Source organism: Vulpes lagopus, chromosome 15 (assembly GCF_018345385.1).
Source record: "Vulpes lagopus strain Blue_001 chromosome 15, ASM1834538v1, whole genome shotgun sequence".
Classification (NCBI taxonomy): Eukaryota; Metazoa; Chordata; class Mammalia; order Carnivora; family Canidae; genus Vulpes; species Vulpes lagopus.
This window is the reverse complement of record NC_054838.1, coordinates 41900868-41920926: the sequence shown is the minus strand read 5'-3', so window position 1 is coordinate 41920926 and position 20059 is coordinate 41900868. Positions and strand designations below refer to the sequence as shown.

Genomic DNA, 20059 nt, shown 5'->3' with positions numbered 1-20059 from the left:
CTCTGCCTATGTCTCTGTCTCTCTCTCTCTGTGTTTCTCCTGAAGAAAAAAAAATTGAAAAAAAAAAAAAAAAGAGCTCACACCAACCTGGACTGTCCTGCAGGACCTAGAATGGGATTCTTGTTCCTACCTCATATGCACATGTTCCCACACACAAGTATTCATGCATACACACCACTACCACCACCATTACAATTACCACCCTACCATCATGATCACCTCGATCACCATCACCACCAATACTCCTTAATAAACTGAAGCTGGAGTGCCAAAGGCCACCCCTGACTGACCTGCTTATGCCCTCTTGGGGCATTATCTGAAACATGAGAATGACACTGATTTAGAAAAATCTAAAGGGAAAGGCTTGTTCCTGAGCCAAGGGACAGGATTTCTGGGAAAGATGGGTTGGAAAATCCTCACTGCAGAGAGTGGAGGCATCAGGCCCTCGGGAAAGTAGGCACTTGAGGGGGGTGTGGGAAGCAGTTGAAAATCAGTGTCCACCATGAGAGAGCCTTCTGTGAAGACTTTTAACTTGGGGAGACTTCTTACTTGTAGTTATGGAGTGTGGAACATGGAAATAACCATATTTAGGTGGAGGCTTTTTTTCCTGCCCTACTGTATTTGTAGTGCCCCATCTCTCAGTAAATAAAGTTGGATGTGTTTATATAGCCTTGTGAGGTGGTGGTATGAGGAGAAAGGGGCAAGGGTGGGCCAGTGAATGAAGTCTGCCTACTGCAGCAATGTGCTTAGGAGGCCATAACAAACGACAACAGGTTGGATGGCTTACACAACAGAAATTTATTTTCTCACAATTCTGGAAACTAGAAATCTGAGGTCAAGGTGTTGACAGGGTTGGTTTCTTATGAGGCCTCTCCCCTTAGCTTGTCTTCTTTTTGTGTCTTCACATGATTTTCCCTCTGAATGGGTCTGCATCCAAATTTCCTTCTCTTACAAGGGCACTAGTCCCACTGGCTTAGGGCCCACCCTAATGGCCTCACTTTAAATTAATTACCTCTTTTTTTTTTAAAGTTGCTATTTATTTATTTATGAGAGACACAGAGAGGCAGACACATAGACAGAAGGAGAAGCAGGCTCCCTGTAGGGAGCCCAATGTGGGACTCAATCCCAGGACCCTGGAATCACGACCTGGGCCGCAGGCAGATGCTCAACCACTGAGCCACCCAGGCATCCCTAAATTAATTACCTCTTTAAAGACTCCAACTACAGTCACATCCTGCAGTCCTGGGGTTTAGGACTTTAACATATGACTTTCAACACATGCGATGCAGCCTGTAACACCTGGTCTCTTCTCCTGCTGGTGTTCAAGCTGGTGCACCCAATGAGGACACAACATCCTCTCAGATGGACTCTGTCCTGGAGCATGGGGCAGTCAGTGCCCAGCGGGGCAAGCCCCTGTCCAGAGGAGTGAGCACTGAAGAGAAGCTGAGGGAGTAGTAAATGGATAACCAATGATGGATTCTAAAAGAAAACTTCCTCTCTTCATACATAAAATGCTGATGCTTGAGGGTGGGCTGATCTGACACCGGGGTACATCTGCTGTGAAACAAGAGTGGGAAAAGATGATTACATTGGGCACATTTCAATGTGCTAATGGATGTGTAGGACCATCCCATCCTATGAGGAAAGGAAGACGGATACTGGACATGACTGTGAAGTGATTGTGTGACCTTGGATCTCTCTTATCTCTTCTAAGTCTCAGTTTCTATATCTGTATAATGCGGGAGAAGTGTCTGGATAATATGAATGAAAAGCAGCCCCTTGATAACAAGACAGCAGCTAACTACAATAGCTCACAAATAAACAGCAGGTTAGAGTCCAATGACCTCATTCTGAAGGGTGGAGAAAAAAAATGTTCAGTGGACAAACACACTAGCTCCGGTAACAGAAGCTTGGTGCCTCGCCCAATGCCAGGCCCAGAATCAGCATGCTATAAAGTTTTTAAGACAGGAAGAAAAATAATAGTGAATTTTCATTAACTTTGTCAAAGTTGGTACAACACAGGAAGAAACAGAAGTGAGGACCCACTCTTCATCCAAGGCCAGTGTCTGCTACAAGTGCTGTTTTGGGGCATGGATCTGCCATCTTTTCTGAAGGCCTTTTGGTACTTTCTGCAAAGTTTCTTAAAGGTGTCAGAGAGAAGAACCTAATGAGAAAAACTTCCACTTCTCTTGTAGTTAAATCATCAAACTACAGACTGCTTAATGGGTTGAAATAGGCCTGCAATTCTTCACCACCAGAAATTACCATCATTTCAAGAGCAGAGGCTTACCAAAGGAAGAAACTACTAAAGCTGTGCACTCAACTGAAGAAATCAATTTGCATCCTAAGGCAAGAGGAAATGTTACAAAAACTTACCGAAGAACAGTATTTTTTTTTTCTTAGAAAATAAGACTATAAAAAGGGATGAGAATTTCAAACAGGAAGAAAAAATTGTCACATGAGGTATACCTTATGGAGGACAATGGATGATATGCTAAAGGGACAGGGAGTAAGTAATTTAAATTCCTGTAGATCCAGTGTATCCCTCTGTAATGTATTTTGTTATTTATACCAACAGCACTCTAAATTCTCGCCATGTTCTCTAGGATACTTCAAATTACACACAGACACACACACACACACACACACACACACATTTTCCTATCCTCTGTCTTTATGCTGGTTACTGGGCCTTGTCATCTTTTTTTTTTTTTTTTTTTTTTGATTTGCAAATAAAATAACGCTCTCTGTTCTCTTTGGAAGACTTTTATCAGAACCATCCAGCCCCGAACAGAGAAGCATTTCAAGATCAAAAGGGAGGCAAATAATACTCTTTCAGCACACAAGATAAAGATTCACACATAATTAAGCTGGAACTACAGGATTATTTAAGTGGATATATCTTTTGAGAATAACTGAACTGCTATAAGCTATTCAAAATACAAGGGCCAGGACTCAGAAAGAGGGAACTGACAAAGTGTTTGTTGCAGACAAGTGGGGAATGGAGGGGATGGAAAAGAGGGAGGGATAGACAAGGGTTGAGGGGTGTCTATGTGTGCCTGGCCTTCTGCACAGTTCATCAATGAGGCAGGGATCAATGACCCCTGTTTTATGGATAAGGAAAAGGGGGATCACTGTTAACTTGGCAAGGCAGATGGAAAGAGGCAGTGTGTCCCTCTGTTTTGGTCTCCATGCCCAAGCATTTCATGGTGTGCTCAACCGCCATCCATCATCTCATCTGTGGGGGAAAAAGGCCCCTTAGACACTTATTGAGTGCCCCCTCAGGTCTACCAGGTACTAGAGTAGACACTGAATACAGAGAGAAGTGTGACACAGAGAACCGACGAAGGCCGCCAGCATTCACGGAACACTTGCTGTCTGACAGTATCCCGAGCACTATTCACCTGTCATCTCATAACTCTTCACACCAAGCCTGTGTCAGGGATTGTTATTCCTCACCTTGCACATGTGGGAAACAGATCTAAGCCTTGTGGGCAACCCCGAAATATAATCTCAGGCCTGCCTGAATGTAACATCCCAGCTTTCCTATGCGGCTTCTAGTCACTGTCTGGGTAAATCAAGCTTCAGGCCCACGAGACATTTAGATCTAGCAGGTGAGAAAACAATCGATACAAGTGATTATAACATTAGAAAGAATTAGTGCATTTATTCCCTTTTCAGAGCACTCTTACTCTGATAGTGAGGTCATCAAGGCTAAAGTCATAACCGCTAAGCTAAAGCATTAATTTGCTATTTAGTTTATGCGTCCGTTATCAACGTCCTGCGTCAGTTTGCCGGAATTAGGCTTTTACCTCTGCTACGATCGTAAAAAGCTATCAAGGAATGTATATAACTTTGAAGAAGTAGCTAAAAAGCCCATATTTTTGCATTTTATGGTAACCGAAAAGAGGACCACTCCAATGTTTACACATAACAAACTTCAAATTAGGCCAGAGTTAGCACTTAGAATTGACCAAAGAAGAATACATTGTCCTTGTGACTCTTTCCACAGTTTTTTGCTGCTCTTCTTTCTTCAGCAAATCCCTTAGATTCTGATAATGACAACTGTTCTCTTACAGTCAGAGATGGAAGGTGAACGCTTACAGACTGAAAACCCTTATGTCCCTTACATGGTCAAGCTAAATATCTTAATTCACTGTACAGAGTACCAGCAGTATACAATTACAGTGCCTTCTATCATGAGGAGAGCAAACTAGAAACACATCATTAATGGCCTCCTTCCTGGTTACCAATTCGGAAGTGTACCTGCCAGGTCAGCCTCTAAATGGGTCCTTTCAAGAAGAGTCAATTTTGTTTTATTGGGAAGGAGAGATATGAAATAGAGTCAGAAGGTTAATATGAGTTTAAGAGGAGCATAGGGTTATCTTGGCAATTAAAGGCTCTCCAGGAGGTTAATTACCAACACCCCCACTTAAAACTCACACAATGTATCAGCAGTTACAAAAATCTGTGTACAGCAGAGCTCTCTCTTCTGTACTCTGAGTGATACTATTTTACTCAGTTTTTGGAGGACTGAGTTAAAGCACTATCCTTCCCATGAGCCATTAAGAAGAAAAGAAATGAATGTCATTAAAACTGTCACAGAAAAATTTTGTAGAAAAGAATAGTGTGACGAAGGACTGTACAATGTAGAAAGTGAGAGCCAGAGAGAAAAAGGGAGATGGAGAGAAAGGGAGATTGAGATAAGCTGGTGCCTGAAAACTCAGCCAAAGGGCGACTAAAAGAGTCCAAATCATGGGGATCCTGGGAGATGGGCAGAGCAAGGCTGGGCACTTGAGGGTGAGCCGGTACAGTTCTGCTGACCCTTGGTATTTAAAATCTCCACTCTGGAACCTCAGAAAAGTCAGCATGCTGCGTGTCAGCCAGAATCATGATGGGGCTTGTATGAGACCATTCTCTTTGACCCACTGCTTTCACCCTGGTTGAACGAAGTTTCAGGCCCAAGATGAGATCACTGCTGTCCGAGGTGCTAAGTCAGAAAACCAAAACTTGGATCGCTTTTGTGTTTCTGTAAATGCTCTATGTGACCAGAACTGAAGGCTATCTGGTCAGTCAATCCCCAAAAGCCAAAGCAGACTCTGGGCTCTTTACTTACTTCTCTGTCATTTCTCACAAGGCTGGCTATGCAGGCCCAGCCAGGCAAGATAATTTTAAATTTTTCTCCTCTTTGCTCTTTACTCTCCACCCTGTGAAAACTTCCTGCCTTCCACCCCATTTTGCAGCTACTGAGTGGAGACAGTCAGCTTCGTGAAGTTTGTTTCTATAACCGTAAGTGTCTTCTCTAGTTATTTATTTATTTTTTAACGACCTATGTCCAAACCCATCATCATGTCTCACGTGGATGCCTCTAAAAGCCCTCTGGAGTCTCCCCACTTCCTGTGCCCTGCCTCAGCCACTTCTGCTCAGCTGAGTGGCTTACACTGGGAAGCATGTCATGTCACCCTGGCTTAATGGCTTTCCACAACACTCATGAAAAAATGTGTCACTGTCATTATGGCCCTGTTTGCCTTCTGCAACTTCATTTCCTATCACCTTTACCCACCTCCACCTTTCAACCCTTCATCACCCTGGCCTGAGTAATCACAATAGCCTTGAGCAGAATCTTGACTTCATGTCACCAAATGTCACCTACTCAAAGATGCCTTCCTGACCATTCTATAGGATGTTGCCTACCACCCCCATTTTTGGGCACTTAAAAGGGAAACTTATTTGAGTAGCCTCAGAGAGCTGGTATCTGAACTTATATCCTTTATTCATTTACTATGTGACCCCTGTCACTTCCTGTTTATACTATATCTTGAGCACACAGGGCAGAACCTGGGATTCAGGCCCAGTCAAGTGTCTGCTGTCTGGGGCTCCTTTCTGCACGTCAGTTTGGAGCTTCTCTCTCTGGAGTGTGGAGATCAAGTCGAATGTTTAGGAGGGTTAGGTATTGTTAGGTTTAGGCTGTTGTTAGCAGTCACATTCTGCCGGGCTGTGAGGGGGCTCTCCTGTGCCCCTCTCCTTGATGCGGGGACCAGTGTCTTGTGAGGAGATTAACCTTGGGAGGCAGGTGGGTCAAGGTGAAGCATAGGACAGGCCCTGCCTGGGCCCGGGGACAGGGAGCAGCAGGCAACGGGAAGGGCAGTGGTAGCTCTCCTTCCCTTCCATCTTGAGGAGGAGGTGCCCGGAGGCTGGGCCCTCACCTCAGCTTGGGCATTAAGTGGACTTTGCGTTAGGGCCTCTCTCTGATATAGGGGCTGGACCCTGCCTCTCCACTGCTAGATAGAATCTGGACTCTCTCATCTACCTCTTAGGCAATCGGTTTCTATATGCGAGAAGCAAGCTTTTGGGCCAGTGTCCTCATACATGCTATAGAACTTAAACTCAGAGGTTCCCTGTACAACCAGTCTCAGGGGTCCTATGAGCCGTAGTTTCTACCTGAATTACAACTGGTTTGGGGTACCTGAATTTTGATTGGTTAGCCTTAATTATAGCCTGGCATAATCATTTCTGGTGATCAAATCGCAAAGTTCTATCAGGGCACCTATGTCAGTGGTGCTATGCTGGTCAAAATTTGAGATTTTGAAATAAAAAATTTGACACATAAAAAAAAAAAAAAGACAGATGAGAAGCCCCCGGGTAGTCCCAGGATTTCAGACTGGACTCAGAGTCCACGACACATTCTGAAGTGAGCAAAGAGCAGAGCCATGAGGACCAAGGACACATAATGGATATGCACACAAAGAAAAATGAGCAAGCCAGCCAAAAAGTCACCCTAATAGAGTAAAGAGTTGAAGGAGAATGAAGAGGCAGTCAAATACACAGAAATGAAATGGCAAATGAAACCAGTTTCTCTTCAGACTTAAGAATTTTCAGATCCTAAGGAAGAAAGGAAGGACCCACTATGTCTTGTCCTTATGAGAGAATCTAGAAAAATCAGAAGCAAGGTATGAGTAGAAAAATGAATGTGGCCTTTTGGCCTTCATTGTTATAAACCATTGTGATTGTTGTTGATCAAAGTACTGGCACTTGTATTTATTAGTAATTACATCAGAATTACATGACCACTGTTGGAAAACCCATAAAGAAAAAAAAATAATTGCTTAAAAACAAAACAAAAAACATAATTGCTATTCAACATGAAGGGAAAGTGTTTACTTTGTTGGGATGTCCATTAAGCAGTCGTTTAATGTTATTATATCTGTAATGTGATTGTGTGATGTTATGTTCAGAATATAAAGTGTATGCTTTTGAAATTTAACTTTAAGAGACAAGCAGCTTCACAATATTGTATATTTTAAATGGTCCCAGTGAGAAAGACATTAAAAGGGAACAAATTTGTTTGTTTTGAATGAATCATATATGTAACTTGTTACATGTAAACTAAATGCCCTTTGACTTGATTGGTAGCAGTATTTCAAATATCTTTTACTTTTAAAAAAGAGCATTTCATATTTAAGCATATAAGTCATTTGTAGACTTCCATTGTTGAATATTTATTTTAGTCTTAACATTTGTTCTTAAATTATTACATTGCATTATTTATTCCTTGAGTTCCTTAATTAACGGTGTCATTACAATATGATTGTTTTATTAAAGTGTTATAATATAAAAAAAAAACACTATACAATTATAATTAAAACCACAGCAGCTACACTTTACTGAGCACTTGCTTAGTGCCAGGTACCAGAATGGATGTCATACACATATTTCTCCCCACAACTCTAAGAGGTTGCTAGCAGCTGTGCTATACTACTTCTCTAGGCAGATTAATACCAGGTACTGAGAAATGCTGTTCCAGATCCATCTGTGTTACTCTAAAGGATAAAAGTATTCGGTCAGTATTTATACAAGTCTGTAAGGGATGCAAAACTGTTAAGGATTCTTCTGGGAAGCAAATTCAAATGCCTGGAAAACATGCTTCCCTATAGTCATATTCTGCATCAAACCCCCGCCACCCCCCCTTGAAAACACCATCCTTTCCAGAGACATGACAGTAAGTGATTTCAGGCAGATTCCCCAGCTAATGAGACACCCTCCTTTTTCCCTGCTGGCAGGTAGCGGGTTTAACCATCTGAGAACACCACCTCCCTAGGAGTCCTGGACTCTGTTGCAAAGAAAAAGAGCACATAAATATAATATAAGGTGTTATTATTCTGGCAAATGTACTCTAATTCTGGACCAGATACAAACTGCAGCCCAATAGTATGATTTTGAAAAAAGAATTATAATAATTATTTTTTGGCAGCCTGGAGTCTTTCATCTTTATGAGATGATAGCAATGTTTTAAAAGGGTTATCACAGTGCTGCATGATAATAATAATAATCTTTTATTACATATAATGCTTTAAGAATTTTAAAAGTACTTTGATATAAAATACAAGGATCGATCCTAATAGCAATCCTTTGAGGTATATGGAGTAGTAATTATTTGCCACATTTCACAGTAGGGGAAACTGAGGCCCAGAGAAATTAAACAGCTTTTATCCATTCAAGCCAATCATGGCAGGGTGACTCCAGGATCTATAGGCACCATTTCCTAGTCCTGTACTTGTTAAATAAATCGTTGTGAACTGATTCAAAGGGAAATACCAGGAGAGATTCGAAGTGTGAGTGTGTGTGTGGAGGACCTGTGGATTCCAGTAAGTGATTCTTAGGGACTAACAGGCCATTTTAGAAGAGTGGATGTGTGATAAAACCTTAACAAAGCCCTAACTTCCACTGTCATCTGTTCTGTATCAGACTGTCACACTTAAATCACAGTGCCATACATACTACCCAGACTTCAAGCTTCCCAATAAAGATACTGGTTATGTATAGAAAGAATGTTCCATGAAGCTCTTTCATATCTATTTTTTCATCTCTTGCCTTATGGTGTTTTTTTTTTCCTCCAGAAATAACACTCTTACAGTTTATGTTGCTGCTGTTTCTGTCTTAATGAATTATAGGAGTACATTTTATGGTTTCAGAAACAGTCCTCTCAGGCAGTGAATCAACTAGCAGGCTTCTCTTCCTCAACCCTCTCCTCAGAAAAGAAATGAGAAGCAAGGCAACACACGTCTTCACAAATGATGTACTTTGCTCTGATCACAGCACTTTTGCTCTTTCTCTCTTCACATCGGAGGCCCTGGAGGTTCACAGGGCTCTGCTCCTGAACTTTCTTTTCTGATGATTGACAAAGGGGCCTGAAGTCCAGGCAGGGATATTGAAGCACTTTGCTTGTTTTCAGGGGGAGGCAAAGGCGGCTCTGCTACCTCTGGTCGGCACACAGGAGTGTGTTGGGAGGAATGCGCCAGAAGTCTCTACATTCAGAACCAATCAGCCCCAGAGAGATATCTTCATTTTGGAATCCACTGTTCGAAGACATATAAGTCCCATTTTACGCTGAAGGTGAAAGGAGTTCAGTGAAATCAGCTTTAATGAGTGCCAGTTCCCTCTGCGCACTTACCTCTAGAAAATGTTCTGCCTGCTGTTCTCGATCCAATTTCCTTGAAGTTGTTGTGATCAAACCTGCGTAGAAATGAGAATAGTTGACTTTTGAATATCTGGGCAAGTAGCTTACTGAGCACGGAAGCAAATCCAGAGCAAAACGATATCAAGAGCAAAACGAAATCAAGAGCAAAAACGATAGGGAACAGTAACAGTAACTCTCTGATTCCCAGTGACAATCAAGATGGTCTTGAATCATTCTTAAGACCAAATTCACAAAGAAAACCTGAAAAATTTGTTCAGGTTCTGCTTACCTCTGTGAGGTGCTATGATCACTCTGGGGATGTGAAAATTCACTAAAGGACCATTGTTTTCCTGATAATAAGGACTTTCAATGATTCATTTGCATGTGACTGAAATGCTACAGTGAGAACTTCATTGAGGATTTCAGGTTGTTGGTGCCATCAGAATCAGGCTATGAAACAGCACTTTCTTATTTAACTTTTTAATGCTGCTATAATTTTTTGTTAGCCTTGACAAAGAAGGTTACTTCTGTAATAGCTACTCGTCTGCATAATTATTTCAAACTTAGTAACTTATATACCGAAGACTTCACATTGTGACTTTATCATTTTGTTTTATGGGTTTACATCTTTACACAAAATAAGTTCCACATGGGAAATATCTCTGTATCTTTCCTTCGAATGGTGTTTTCCATAAATGAATCACCCCTTTGAGTATAAAGACAAAGACAATGAGAAGACACAACCTTCAAGGCTGCTCAGCTTATTATTTTTTTAAGATTTTATTTATTTATTTGAGAGAGAGAGAGAGATAGATAGATAGATAGATAGAGAGAGAGAGAGAGAGAGAGAGAAAGAAGCAGGCTCCACACAGGGAGCCCAATGTGGGACTTGATCCCGGTACTCCAGGATCATGCCCTGGGCTGAAGGCAGGCGCTAAACTGCTGAGCCACCCAGGGATCCCCAGCTGCCCAGCTTATTGCACCAGTTTGTCTTTTGTAGGTTTTATTATTATTGTTGCTGTCAAATGGCAATTAGGAGGTCAAATTTATATTCCATTTCTTGATGCTACACTGTCCCTGAAGACAAGAAACTATGGATTGGGCTGGTTTTGAGACCTGGGCTGATGGATAGAAAAGGGCAGAGAAAATTACACGAATAGCTCACTCTCGATACTAGTGAGCTGATGTGAAGTATGGAAAAGGCATTTTACCAAGACCTGCCGAGGAACTCATGAGCTCCAGGTTTTGTTTTTAATATATGTGGTGGGTGGGAACAAGTGGATTTTGGAGAAAGCCAGAAGAGGCCACAGGAGGTTAAATGGCCTTCAAAATAAAATCCTACTGGGGGTAATATGGCTCTTTACTAAATGGCCCCACTCCCATTCACTCTCATCTGTCCACATTCCCCCTGGGAGGGAAATCTTTGTTCCCACTACACAAATGATATTCCTCTCTATGGATTCTTCTTGGGACATGCCCCACATCCCACTGCTTCACATGTAGATGGTTCAAATTTAGATCTAATGTTAGAGAGGTGACCTGTCTTCCAGGGTTAGGTGCTCATCTGGTATGTCCCAACACAACCAGTATTGTTCTTTGCTCTATGCTATAATTCATTGTTCACAAGTTTGTATTTTCCTGCTAGACTGCTAGACAAGTTGACAGAGTTCCTTCATTGGAAGGGATCTGCCTTTTCATTCTGAAGCCCTGTTGCCCACCTGGCCATTGGCCTAAAACAAAGAATAGGAACTTCACTAATGCTCAGTTGACAAACGTTGCTGTAGAAGAGATTATATATTCTAATCATCATTTTTACAGCAGACTTTGAATATGTTTGTTCAGGCACGTATTGTTTGTGTGCCAGGAGAGTATTTTTAGGTGGACCAGGGGTGCATGCTTTTAGTATTACCTGGAAACCACTCACTGAGTTCTTCCATGTGAACGTCACATAGCTAGGCACTCTTGGGATACAAAGATGAGCCACTGTCAGAGATTATGGAGAAAAAAACCGATAATCAAGAGTTTCAAGTGGGAGAATCAGTAACTTCTCTTCTCTAGCTGCCCATCAGAACTCCCAGGATCTCAAAAACTCAGACTCTGTGCCCCACTCCATTCCTCATTTACTGCATCCAAGTCTCTTGGGATGATGCCTGAATCAGTTCTCCCTAAAATTCTAAGAAGGCTCTACACAATTTTACTACCCTTAGTGGAATCTCACTATGAATTTTTATTGACATTAACTTTTCTGTCCAGCCATATCCAAGAAGGAAACACTTCCAGCTGCTTTAGCATCTGGATCAGTGTGTACAGAGGGTAGGGGGTGAATGAGGGGGAGATAGAGATGGTGTGAGTGCACTGGTGGCTGAGGTGATAAAGGAGGAATAAAAGGGGCACAGCTCTCTGATTTGTATTGAGTAAGGGTTGTTGTGGTCTCACCAGTGGGCATCTAACACACAAATCCGATGCTTCATTTTCAGCCATTCTATCCGACAAGGTCACATGTCACGAAGGCACTTTCCCAATAAGAAATAACTGTCTTCTCAGAAAGGGAAAGGGGGCTTTCATGAACCTCACCACCTCTTCAGGGGGGCATCCTCTGTTAGAGGTCACGATAGGAATGAGAAACACTTGTTATATGGAGGCTATAAATGGATGAAAGGACTGTCAGCCTTCACTCTGCGGGTTGCCTGCTGCTATTCAAGGCACAAAAGATCAGGAGCCCTTGCCTTCTGTTTCCCTGAGGACACTTGTGTCATTTCGGGTCCTCCTCACGGGGTCATGCATCCATGGCCCATTGTGATGTGCTGTGCAAAGAGAAGAAGTCAGCTTCCTCTTCTGATCATTCTTAGGGTGATTTTGTTTTGTTTTGTTTTGTTTTAAGGAAAGTTACTTACTTGCACAATGCTTACATGGAACTGAGAGAGCAGTGTGGCTACCCTGACATCTGCATAATCTGCATACCATCACCAGGATGTGTTTTTCACATATTTATCAGCCAACAGAGAAAGACAGCCTTCGTGAAAAGCCTAAAACATACACAACAGCGAACTTGGGGCTGCGAGAAAGCCAAACAGTTTCTGTTCCTGGAAGAAAGGCAGGAAAACCTCTGTAGGTTTTAGTTCTCTATGTTTCCATCATCTTTATTTTAGATTTTAAAAAAATCTAAGTCAAAAGTGAAAATTGGCAGGAAATCAGATGAGGTAAGGTGGAGGACAGGGAATGCTGTTAGTGGGTACAAGGTTTCTTCTGGGGTGATGAAAATGCTCTAGAATTACAGATTGTAGTGATGGTTGCACATTTCCATACGTATTCTGAAAACCACTGAATTATATACTTTAAATGGGTGAATGTCATTGCATATAAATTACATGTCAGTAAAGCTGTTTAAAAATCAGGAAGAGATCACAAACTCTGCCTTTTAGAGTGTAACAAGCCCCTCATGTTTGGAGAAGACAGACATTTAAAAATAAATGAATGAATGGATGGATAAGTTAGCATAGGAATCAGGCATGAAGAGGGGTTGGGATGAATAGCATAGTCAGGTTTGTCCATGGGGAGTCAGGGACATAAAAATAATGAACGGAATGTTTGTGGGTTAAAGCCACAACTGGTAGTTATTTGTACTAAGAAATAATCCTTGTTATCAAGACAAGACCAAGAAAGGGGCCAAAGCTCTCTTCTCCTAAAGAGATGCACTTGGATGAGCTCTGGTACTTAGCAGCGCTGTTTTTCAGTTATCCTCACAGTCCAGAGGAATTCATCAAAGCGGTCAATGCTGCGTCTTCGTTTTTAACATCTCTGTTGTAGCTGAATGTGCCTGGGCCTTAGAAGAGGGGAGAAGATAAAACAGAGCACTCTCTCTCTCTCCTCAGCTCTTCTGATTCATCACCATGGAAGGCAACCCTATTGTGTAATCTCTGCAGGAGAGAGGCATGTACATCACACATGTAACTGTAGACCCACTGGGCACAGTAAATTGGGGACTGACATGATGAAATTGAATTTCAAAGATAAATCCTAGGCAAGCTTTTGAATGTGGTTTGGAGATATAAACAAACACATCATTTGATATAATTACATATGCAAACCTCCAATTTAGGAGGAGAATTATGCCAGTCCTAAGTGAATGATACTCGCTTAAGTGAGGGGGAGACCATGTGGCTGGAACCATGCAATTACTTTAAAAACAACTAGTTTTGATTTTTTGTTGTGGAGACAGAGGACTCTCACAATCTCTCTGAGAAACAGCCCAAGCACAAAAATGTCACTGCCTGTTCCAAAGAGAACTCAGAGTGTTCTAAGTAGTTATGGTCAGAGAAGCCATACTTGTGAGATGACATCGTTCCCCAGCTCTTTCTCCCTGTGGGTGTCCTGGGTCGCAGCTGTGTAATCTAACTGCCATGACATTCACATTTTCTTTAAGTGCTACTTGAAGCAATGCAGGTCTTAGCCGCTTCCATGTAATTTTCCAGGACTGTTGGAAGCTGAGTTTAGTATTAGAAATGCAACTAGAATTATCAACCCTGTGAGCTACAATTAGTACTTAGGCTGTCTTTCTCGTCTTCATTTCCTCTGCTCTTCAGTTCTCCACGCCTACTCCCAGCTATCTGCTAGACCTCTCACTGTCCTTCCATATAGTTCACACATTGCTGCTCGGTGAAGCCTTCTCTGACTTTTCCAGCATGTTTGGTATAATCCATCTGAGGTTGGGATCCCCCTCTAGACCACAGTTTCAAGAAGGCAGAGATATGGGATAGTTCGTTAGTTGACCTCAGGAATCTAGAACAGTACCTGTCATAGTTGTTAAACATAAATACTACCATCACTGCACCCAATAAATGGCTCTGATTGCTAGTGAATTGTTCCTAATATGACACAAGTAAAAGGGTAAAAAGCAGATCTTATTCACCTCCTGTTCTTGATACTCAATGTAGAAGCTAGCACATTATAAGCAAAACTTGTTTGAATGAACCTTCTAGAACTCTCCATGCTGTTTTATACAGAGTGGCCATTATGGTCCCAAACCATGGGAGTTAAAAAGTTACCTGAATGCTCTCTTTCATTCTTTGAATAATTTCAAGGTTTCCCAATTTTTGGAATTCTCTTTCCTGCTGAAAGTTGGAAGTGTTTAGGACAATTCGTGATAGCCTTCTATTTTATTTTTTATTTTTTTAGCTGCTGATTAAAAATTGTAAATCTTTAATGCTACACACAGAGGCTTCGTGTCTATTTCCATGGTCTTCCACATCCTGGTTTCTATCTCATTTGTAGAGAAAGGTAGGCAAATGATCATATTATAGTATCCCACATTGGTTCAGTCCTATGTGCTAGCCACTGTACTAAATAGTTCACATACATGCTCTCATTTAATCTCACAGTTATGAGAAAAAAGAACTATTCTGACTCCATTTATAGGAGCAAATTTAGTTTAATAACTTGTCCAAGGTCACCAACGACTGAATCACCATTCTTCCCAGGGACACTAACTTGGAAGCCTCTTCACTGTCTCCCTAGCAGATGAGTATGTGCAGTGGTGACAAAGCCACCTGCCTGGGAGCCAGGAGGCCTAGGTGCCAGTCTCAGCCCTCTTTGTTATTGGGTATGAGATTCTAGGCAATCACATATTTTCTCTAGGCTCCTGGTTCCTTACCTGGGAATGTTCTAAGTCTCTTTTCAGTATAAGGCATCTATAGTAATACAAAAACATTAAAAGGAGAGCATTCTCTGATCTCTTTCTGAATCCATTTTCTTCTTGATGGACCTGAACCCAGCTGATCAGGATGTGAGTGAGTCACCCAGGCAGGAACAAGAGGTTTATATTTACCCGCAAAATCTGTATGTATTTTGTTCTTTTGTTTTTGTTTTTTAAGATTTATTTATTTATTTATTCATAGACACACAGAGAGAGAGAGAGAGAGTGAGAGAGGCAGAGACACAGGCAGAGGGAGAAGCAGGCTCTATGCAGGGAGCCCAATGTGGGAGTTGATCCCAGGTCTCCGGGATCACGCCCTGGACTGAAGGCGGCGCTAAACTGCTGAGCCACCAGGGCTGCCCCTGTATGTATTTTGAATATTATCCCCTTATTGTATATATAATTTGCAAATATCTTCTCTCATTTAGTAGATTGCTTTTTTGTTTTGATGTTTTTCCTTCGCTGCTCAAAATCAACACTTCAGCATAAACGTATCTCGCAAAAGGAGGAAAAATAAAAACATAAAAACACCAGTTAACTATGAGCATGTGTTTTTAGGTGAAAAAAAACCCTCAGTTATTCTCATGTTTATTGTCTCTTCCCTAAGATTCCAACTTCTAGAACTTCTGTTTCCACCTTTTAATTCAAGCCCAGCAGGAAGCCTTGCAATGTTGCCTGTGTATTTACATGTGGACATAAGCTGTGCGCTGAATTTGGAGAATGAAAGGGACACACAATAAGTACAAATTTCAGTGAAAATGCAAATTCAAATGCAAAGATTTTTGTAGGAAAAATTAATGTTGGAGTGAAAACATCTATTAAGTTTGTTTTAAAGAAACAACCAGATGTGTTCTTAGACTAAACGATATTTCTTTTTTAAAAAAAGTTTATTTATTTGAGAGAGAGAGAGAAAGAGAGAGAGAGATTGGTGGAGAGAGGTAGAGGGATAGCAAAAGAGAGCTCTCAAGCAGACTCCCAGCTGAGCCCAGAGCCCAATGTGAGGCTCAGTCTCATGATCCTGAGATCACGATTTGAGCTGAAATCAAGAGTTGGGCACTTAAATGACTGAGCCACCCAGGCTTCCCTAAACAACATTTCCTTAAAAAGAAAAGAATCACCAAAAATAAAAAATACACAAGAGCTAAAGCATCAGTCATAAAAAGTTAATAAAAAAGGGTCTGGAAATAGGCTTCCAGAGACAAGCTTTTTAAGTAAGAGCTGCTTGATGAGGTGTAAAGATTTGGAGTTGCTTCATTGAGTATACAGTGCTACTGTTAAATTTTCTTAAGAAAATCTGACAGGGAAATCACTGATGGAGCTTTCATTTGCAACTCGAACTTTTCTTTATAAACAGTAACTTCTAAGGTGTCAATAGAAGCTTTAAAACTATGTAAGTAAGGATGCATCCTGAACCAAGTATGAAGACCCTGTGGGTCAAACGTGGTTCATAGCTGTTGGTTTTCTGTAACAGATAAGTTTCATTTTCTTTCTTTGCAAGCCAGTGGATGGCATTTCTCAATTCTGTCTGAGCATAGGGGAAATCACAGGCAGGATTCTTTTCCCAGAAACACTTCCCCCTTGGATACAGGATGCTGTAGCTGCTACAGGTAGCACAGGGGGGAAAGCCAGCTAGTGCAGGAAGTGTCGATGCCGACACACACCCTTGTACCTTCACTTCAGGCCCTGTTGGCAGATGGAGTTGCCCACAGCCAGAAGGGAGAGTTCTGAGGCTCAGGCAAGCCCTGCCCCCTTGCTGTATCACTCATTACAGACAAGATCGATTAGGGCATCTGGGTCAAGGCAACTTGTCATCAAGGTGAAGAATAAGATAGTGGCCAACAAGGGAAGAATAATGAAGAAGATATATGGTAGAGAATATTCCAAAGGACTCTTCTCTGAACAATTCTCTCCTATACCATGTGTTCGTACCTACACACCTACATATGCATGCACATGCATACACACATGCACACATGTACACACACACACGCTAAGAACTAGAGATGCTGTGTATGAGTCTACTTTTGCCAGAATACCTGGATACTTACCAGTCCCATCTGTTCTTTCCTGAGTTTCCTCATCACCAATTCTCATGGCTCTCCCTCCTAATCTCACATAGCCCTCTGCCTTCCGGTTTGGCCTAGATGAAGAAGGATTTATGCACCTGAAGAAGTCTCCAGGGGAGTTAGCTAAACCTTGAATGCCATATTGGATTTCTTCAGAGAAATTAAGCTACAGATGGTGAACCAATATTAAGGATGTTGTATGAAATGATGCCATCTTTAGGTGCCATTAACATACCACTGATGTGTGTGCTCAGATGTGCAATATGGTGCACATCTCCCCCTTTCTCTTTCTGCCAAGATTTTTCTTTGCATAATTCTGAGTATTAGATGATCAAAATAAGGAAGAAGTAGTGGCTGGAAATCTAAATTACATTATATAGATGGGTCTTAGTGATGACCTAGTCTGGGAAGCATCATGGTGTACTCATTAGCAGTGCACTAACCAGCACTCAGGCTTTGGCATTAGACTGTCTGGCTTTGGCTCTCAGCCCTGCCTCCAGGCAATTGCATGGTATTCAGTGAGTTACTCAGCGTCACTAAACATCAGCTTCCTTATTGGTAAAATGAGGCTTATTAAATTAAACAATTGATTTAAAATGCTTAGTTTGATTCCTGGCTCAATATTACATGCTCAACTAATGTTATTCCATTTTGGAGCTCAAGTAATGAGCTCCAAAAATCATGCCTGTTGTATCGTATGTGCTCAAAAGTCTAATTGTGTTTCCTTCCCATCTTAATATTTCTCCTCAAGTGTGTCTAAACACTTAGGCCACAAAAATTGTAAAATGTCTACTACTCTCCCTGTCACCTGACAGACAAGGAAACTGATGCCGACAGTTTAAGTAACTTGTGCAAAGACTTATCAGAAATCCTTCATCCTCTCATTGTTACATTTTATTATATATTTGCTGTTCAAAGTGTGGCATGGTGTGGCAGCATCAGGATTACCTAAGAGCTACTTGGAAGCACAAAACTGCAAGCTCCTCGCAGACCCAGGTATCTGTATGGACACTGAGTTTTGAGAAGCCTGGCTCTAGACCATGGCTGGTTTTCATATTGGCTGTGCTTTGGAATCATGAAAGAAGCATTAACGTCTGCTGTTGCCAGGGTCTCACATCCAGTTCTGAATTACTTGGGATGGGCAGAGGTCAGAACACAGTGATTTTTAAAAAGCTCCAGGTGATTCCAATCTTTAGCCAAGGGTGGGAATCACTATATAGACAGACGTTATCGCTGGGTGATGGGGCTAAGGTAATTGATTTTTTTTTTGGCTTATTCAAATTGTTCTAGTTTTCCCACAGTGAAAAATACTCCATTTTAAAATACAAAAGAATTTAAAAGCCAATGAAATGGGGCCCATGGTACACAGTCACCTGTGTGTCCTCCATTAAATTCTACAAAGTTCTTTTTACAAAATATTTTACTTATTTATTTGAGAGACAGAGAGAGAGAGAAGGTGCACATGAGTGGGGGAGGGTGGAGGGAGAAGGAGAAGCAGATTCCCTGCTGAGCAGGGAGCCAGATGCCCGACTTGATTCCAGGACCCAGAGATCATGACCTGAGCTGAAGAAAGATGCTTAACTGACTGAGCCACCCAGGAGCCCCTGAGTTCTACAAAGTTATATTCTGAATCCACCCAGCAAAGGACTACACCCCATGGTTGCCAGGTTTATTCTGAGTTTTAGATTGGACATATGCCTTGTATCTACCCCTAATATAATGGTTTATCTCAGCTACTGTCTGACTTCTTAGTTCTGGCAACTTTCTTGTACTGCATTATGCCTCTCTTGGCTCCATTGGCCCTCAGGTAGCAGAGTTAACACCCACTCTGTGGTGATGCTATCTCTTTACCACAAAAGCATATCTGGACACAGGGCACATTGGTAAGAGACAAGAGGATACAACAATAAGCCTTCATGTTGGTCCCCACCGCATCCAGTGAGGGAGACAGATACATATGCACATAGTAATGATACATGGTATGATCTAATATATACCCTAGACAAGTCCAGGTGCCCCAAAGAAGGAAAGATTAATGCTGACTCATGCAACTGGAAAATTTAAGGGAATAAATTAGATGTTGAATTTGTACTGGGCCCTAGATGGTGAATAAGATTCCAACAAACAGAGAAGATGGAAAAAGTTAAAGTAGCAAATCTGTAGCTGGCATGAGACAGATTAATGAGAAAGGTAAACCTGGTTTTAAATCCTGGCTCTCTTATTTCTTAGCTGTGTGACCAAGTACAAGTTATACAACTTCTCTGATCTAAGTTTTGTGGTCTCTGGAATGGGGATAGATCTAACTCCATCACAGGCTCTGGGTTGCAAACAGTACAGATGAAGTGCTTGGCATGTGCCTTGCACTTAGCAGGGCTCTTTAAAAAATAGAGGTGCCATCTATAAAAAGCATTATCTTTTATTTTCATAAAAGTCCTAACAGCACGGGGATGCTATTTATAATTACATTCAAGAGGGACACCTTATTGTTTTCAGGTGGGTCACCTTCGACAATGTCTGAAAATTTAATAACCAAGTCGGTGAAAGTGGAAGTTTCCTTTTACTTATTCAAATGAACATGAAGTTCTTTAATTCCTACACACTCTAGAGGTGTGAAAACCACCACTGCATTCCCCTTAGAAACGATTTCACTGCAAATAATTTGTTTCTACATCTGTTTTCATGTGACAGATAAAATCAGAAGGTTGGAGAAAGTGCAAATTACTCAGAGGATGTGCAAAGTCTTGAAAACACATTTGTGCTTTGTAGGCATGCCATTCTCTAAGATCATCTTTGCTGTGTGATCTATACAAGGTCTTGAGTAGGAGCAATGTTTTGAAACTCAAT

The 20059-nt window shown here is 41.5% G+C and overlaps 1 protein-coding gene across 1 annotated transcript in view; it reads right to left on the bottom strand.

The window, feature by feature from the left end:
• Positions 1 to 20059, bottom strand: part of FAT3 (FAT atypical cadherin 3) — a 650121-nt gene that overhangs the window by 175221 nt on the left and 454841 nt on the right. Inside the window, 1 exon segment of the mRNA XM_041730335.1 lies at positions 9452 to 9513. Coding sequence (XP_041586269.1) covers positions 9452 to 9513 — 62 coding nt within the window.